The 5,529-nt window shown below is 35.0% G+C and overlaps 1 protein-coding gene across 2 annotated transcripts in view; it reads right to left on the reverse strand.

The window, feature by feature from the left end:
- Positions 1–5,529, reverse strand: part of LOC107725620 (prestin-like) — a 15,545-nt gene extending 10,016 nt beyond the window's left edge. The window contains exons 1-4 of one of the 2 annotated variants that reach the window (XM_016534948.1): positions 5,393–5,529; positions 3,447–3,711; positions 2,487–2,626; positions 2,118–2,228 (exon numbers count right to left, since the gene is read on the reverse strand). In XM_016534948.1, the coding sequence (XP_016390434.1) occupies positions 2,118–2,228; positions 2,487–2,626; positions 3,447–3,601 (406 nt within the window). In that variant the 5' untranslated portion in view covers positions 3,602–3,711; positions 5,393–5,529. Of the gene's footprint in view, positions 1–2,117; positions 2,229–2,486; positions 2,627–3,446; positions 3,712–4,204; positions 4,444–5,392 lie in introns of those variants that run through there. The other variant, XM_016534949.1, reaches the window with a different exon arrangement.

Genomic DNA, 5,529 nt, shown 5'->3' on the forward strand with positions numbered 1-5,529 from the left:
ATGGAATTTACACCATCTTAATACCATGGTGCAAAACTTGGGGACACAACTTTGAGTCTTTTAGTAAAGTAAATCTGAAATAATAATAACATTTTTTTTGTTGCGTTTTTATGTAGTGCAGATTTAAATAAAATTAGCATTTTTGCTTATACATTCAGAAAAAGTAAGATTTACAGGGCTAGGGACAGACTGAAATGCATTCTCCTGAAGAAAGAAGACGAAAAAAAGCATTGAAAATTAAAGTTGCTGGATTTCATGGATTTGAAAAGATGCATTTAGAAAAATGCCTGTAACAGCACACAGTAAACGCTGTTTTTAGCTATTCATCGTTAAAGTCTTTGTTTACACATGTTTTTGAGGAAACATGACAAGAACAACCAAACATCATCTGACATATGCATATGTCAACAGTACAGTCATGATGTAATGACAAAGCGACTTCCAACATCGAACGTGTCTTTCTGCCACCCTCTGTTCCCTCACACTTTTAAAATCATAAGGAAACCAGAAATAAACATTTTTGGAGAGCGTCCTCGTTCTTCTCCACCCTACGACTCCACAAACCTGTTAAGCAGGTACAATATAGTGTAACTAAAGGGCTTTGCGCATTTATTGTAGTTTAAAGGAGGAGAAAAAAGCCTAAGCATCTTACCTCTCACCGCCTCAGTCCTGAAAATGACCCAAGGTCGGTGAACTGAGCTGAGAAGTGCGTGAGCATCGACAGTCCTGTTACTGTATAACATTTGAAAGCCCTTTAACTGCCGACCACAGCTGCGTCATCCGCTGCGCTGATAAGAAAAGCGCGACGTACCTCATGCGTCACTACTTACGCCAGAACAGCATCATGGGACATGTAGTTATTCACTAACTCAACCGTATCAGATAAACGAGATAAATACTGTTCATACGATATCCGGTAGATTATAGAGAGATTGTTAAACGCGTAATTATAGTTTTATAAGTAATTATGATCAGAACAAGCGCATTTTATACTAAATAAATAATTTTCTCTGATATAACAATGCAAGGTCGTAAATGCAATGTAAGCGCGCCATCTTGTGTAACAACTATGCAACAACAAATAATTCCAAGGTAAGCTATTATGTGTATTTAGACAGTCTTAGCTGGTTGAAGCTGGTTAAATATATTATACACACAAATTACAAAGATTTTTTTGATAGTTTTAAGGTGTTTATTTGTTTATTTTTTTTAATGCTCCAAACAGCTTAGCAGTACCTCACACTATACGATTTTAAATTTCGAGTTAAATTACCTAATAGACTTTGGGCAAACTGGGACAGATTCCAGGTTTCATCAAAAAGATAAAGAAAAAGAAGAAAGAAAAGCATTAATATGAAAGAATTTTTGTAAAATCTCATTTCTGATATCTTAAATCAAAATATAGCCTATCACAATCACAACATATCCTGAAATTATGTCACGACTAAACAAGTCTTTTTGAGTCATTCCATGCTAATTTAGGATGAACTTTTAAAATTTATTTTAAATTGTATACCATCATCATCATAATCGTCATCATAATAAGGATGATTACACTGTCCTATGTAGTCACCCTTGCGGCCTTCGGCTTAGAGCTTCAAATAGTCAGAATCACGTTACACTTTTAAAAGTAGAAATATTCAAATGATCTTACCTGTAGAGAAAACGTCAAGGTTTAAAAACCCAAAATCAGCATCTAGACTACTGTCTTTACAGCTATAGCGTTGCTCTGGCACATAAAACAAGAAAACATAACAGTGGTGCACTGAAGCTCTTCCGTGACAAATGACACCAGTCACTCTAAGACTGCACATCCTGGAGTTTTGAAATGCTATTTATAGGTTAGCTGTACAAGCCCATTGAATTTATTGCACAGAAATATGGCATTGCAATACTGATTTAATGGCAGTCTCCACAAAGGCCCACTGCATGAAGTCATTGTGAAGTGTCAACCAATCAGATTACAACTTCCCAGACCAAGGAAGAACTTTCAATTTATGTAAGCAATATTCACCAAACGGATCAACGAACCAACCGTGGGCCGTCTGAGGCTGAAACAATATTTTAAGTCACAAGCATGTTATTAAAAGCCTGGAATGCACGCCATTTAGTCTCACCTATTGATATATGTTTGGAGGTACCAAGGAATGTGTATAATAGTACGGGATAAAACGATGAATATAAACCAAACACTGGAGGAACAGCTGCCAACATCGCATATGCAAGACCTGTTGAATGTAACAAATCAAAAGATAGAGAAATGATCAAATGAATATGCCCATTGATCAATGACATGAGTAAATGAGTAAAATAAATTAATAAATAAACAACAATATATAGTTAATATTATTTACTATATTTATAATAATTCTTATTATTACTATTAAAATAAATAAAATTACTGCTACTACTAAATAGACACATTTAATAAGATTTTAATATAATTATTCATTTTTAATATAAACCAGTTTTCAATAACATCTGACCTTGAGGTAGCTGCATTACACCTGTGCTGATGCCAGAAACTATGTCTCCAAACAAGTATTCCTTTAGTGGATATGATGGCAGCCATGTTAAAATGGGCAGGAAACCAAATACAACAGATCTGGCTTTCTCAGAAGAACAGCTGAAAAATAAGAGAGAGATGACTATTAGTATAAATATGTCATATGATTTTATTGTGCATATAAAAATTCTGCAAACAGTAAGAGCGGAGGAGAAGATTATCAGTTAATGACGACTTAAATTATAGTCCGTCTTTGTCCGTTAGGAAACTGAGTCATCAATTTATCCAGCTCAGATTGGGACAAGCAGGTTTAACAAAAGTAATGTCACAACTGTTGTGTAATACTAGTAGTGCTGCAATATTATATGGAGGATATGATAAAATAATAAGACTGTCATAAATGAAAAACAGTTGTTTTATCAGTCCAAACTTGATTTTCTAAAGTTCAGATAACACTTGAACCTGATAAAATTGTTATAGTTCAAAAATACAGCCAAGAAAGTCACAATAATGTGAAATAAGACAATTGAAAACATTTATATATTTAGTGGGGTCCAAAAATCTGATACCACTAATGCTTGTATTTAGATTTTTTTTTTTAAACAATTTTTCATTACTACTAAAATCATCAGAATAACAATTTGAGTGAAAAGTTGAACTGAAAAATGAACACGAATGTCAGAATGTGTTTGGTTTGCCTCACTTTTGCTTTAAAGATTCAAACTGCATGAACTTCACAAGTGCTTCACTGGATCTTATCATCTGTACAAAGAGTTGCATGATCAATGTCACAAATTTGCTTGTATGATTAGTGACCAATAATACATTACAGAATATTTCTCAATACAGTGTCAGACTTTTGGACTCTACTGTAGCTCAGAAATAAACACAGACCTATCATCAGTAACAAAGCAAGCACAATGTATTGAAATAGCCCTACCGGAGATGCTCAGCTATTCTCCGTTGAAAGGACTTGGGTGTCCTCTTCTTCCTATGCAGAAGCTCTGAGTCAATATAGCCTTCATTGAATATGGGACGTTCCACGTGGTACATCAGTGCAGCGGACGGTTCCTCACTAGCAGTTACGAGCTCCATAGCAGCGGTGGAAACACAGGCATGTCAGGCTAGGATGACCTCGTGAATGCACTCGTGTACTTGCTTTACTTCCTCTTCCTGTTTTCAATGAATGGTAGAAAGAGAGCACTCTGTGAAGAAAGAACAGGGCTAAGAATCAACTTCAAACAAATGTATTTAATTCAAGCATGTTTTGTTGATCAGCTATTAGGTAACAAAACATTTTATGTCACACTGACAACCCCCTTGGTTTTATTTGGAGACTTGCAGTAGTCAGACTCTGCTGGTGTATAATTACAAGCCCTCAAAATAATCATGAATGACAGCCAACTTTAGCCCGTACAGTGATGATCTATCATGCAATAACATACTGGATATTTAATATACTTAAATGCTGCATCAAAAGCAAGCACAAAGAAACCAGCCTGCAAACCTATAAAATAACCTGCAGAAAAAAAATAAAATAAAAAAAATAAAAACAAAAATCTGATAAATATGTTTTGCCTTTTTTAATAATAATAATGATGATAATAGTTCATTTTATCCATTCAGAGAAACAAAAAAAAAGTTGCATGAAAATTACAATACATGGTTTTATGATTTAATGTGTCTAAAACACACAACCTGTCCTGAGGACACAGTGTTCAGCTTGAGCAATAACAACCTATCCATGGATCCAGTTCATTTTTAGCACAGTCCTCTGCAAATCACAAGACCATAGTAAAATGAAACGTACTGGAAGTGACTGATGCCAGTGGTGTAGGCCAATGTTGACAAAGCACTGGTATAAACATTACAAACGACAAGATAAACCCATGACATGCAAGGGTCATTCCGTGAAACAGCTGTCTTATCCATTTTGAAAAGGTTGGTTTTTAAATTTTTAAAACATTTGGTCACAAACAATGGGTTTAAGTGTTAAGAAATTGCATTGTGTCATCTCAACTTAAATGCAAAAAATACAACAATGATGTAAAGCTAAGTAACAGGGATGACGGCATCAGAGTTGCCAGTTTTACAGTTGGCAAAACTTATGAAGTGATCTTTATCAATTTATCTTATGTTTTGTTTGGTTTGTCAGGAGACACTAACTTGTCCTTGAAATGTTCACATCCTAAAATTATATCAGTATTCCATTTTATTTATTTTTTTATTTTTTTATGGAATTTACACCATCTTAATACCATGGTGCAAAACTTGGGGACACAACTTTGAGTCTTTTAGTAAAGTAAATCTGAAATAATAATAACATTTTTTTTGTTGCGTTTTTATGTAGTGCAGATTTAAATAAAATTAGCATTTTTGCTTATACATTCAGAAAAAGTAAGATTTACAGGGCTAGGGACAGACTGAAATGCATTCTCCTGAAGAAAGAAGACGAAAAAAAGCATTGAAAATTAAAGTTGCTGGATTTCATGGATTTGAAAAGATGCATTTAGAAAAATGCCTGTAACAGCACACAGTAAACGCTGTTTTTAGCTATTCATCGTTAAAGTCTTTGTTTACACATGTTTTTGAGGAAACATGACAAGAACAACCAAACATCATCTGACATATGCATATGTCAACAGTACAGTCATGATGTAATGACAAAGCGACTTCCAACATCGAACGTGTCTTTCTGCCACCCTCTGTTCCCTCACACTTTTAAAATCATAAGGAAACCAGAAATAAACATTTTTGGAGAGCGTCCTCGTTCTTCTCCACCCTACGACTCCACAAACCTGTTAAGCAGGTACAATATAGTGTAACTAAAGGGCTTTGCGCATTTATTGTAGTTTAAAGGAGGAGAAAAAAGCCTAAGCATCTTACCTCTCACCGCCTCAGTCCTGAAAATGACCCAAGGTCGGTGAACTGAGCTGAGAAGTGCGTGAGCATCGACAGTCCTGTTACTGTATAACATTTGAAAGCCCTTTAACTGCCGACCACAGCTGCGTCATCCGCTGCGC

This window comes from Sinocyclocheilus rhinocerous, unplaced genomic scaffold (genome assembly GCF_001515625.1).
Source record: "Sinocyclocheilus rhinocerous isolate Xijiao unplaced genomic scaffold, SAMN03320098_v1.1 scaffold153, whole genome shotgun sequence".
Classification (NCBI taxonomy): Eukaryota; Metazoa; Chordata; class Actinopteri; order Cypriniformes; family Cyprinidae; genus Sinocyclocheilus; species Sinocyclocheilus rhinocerous.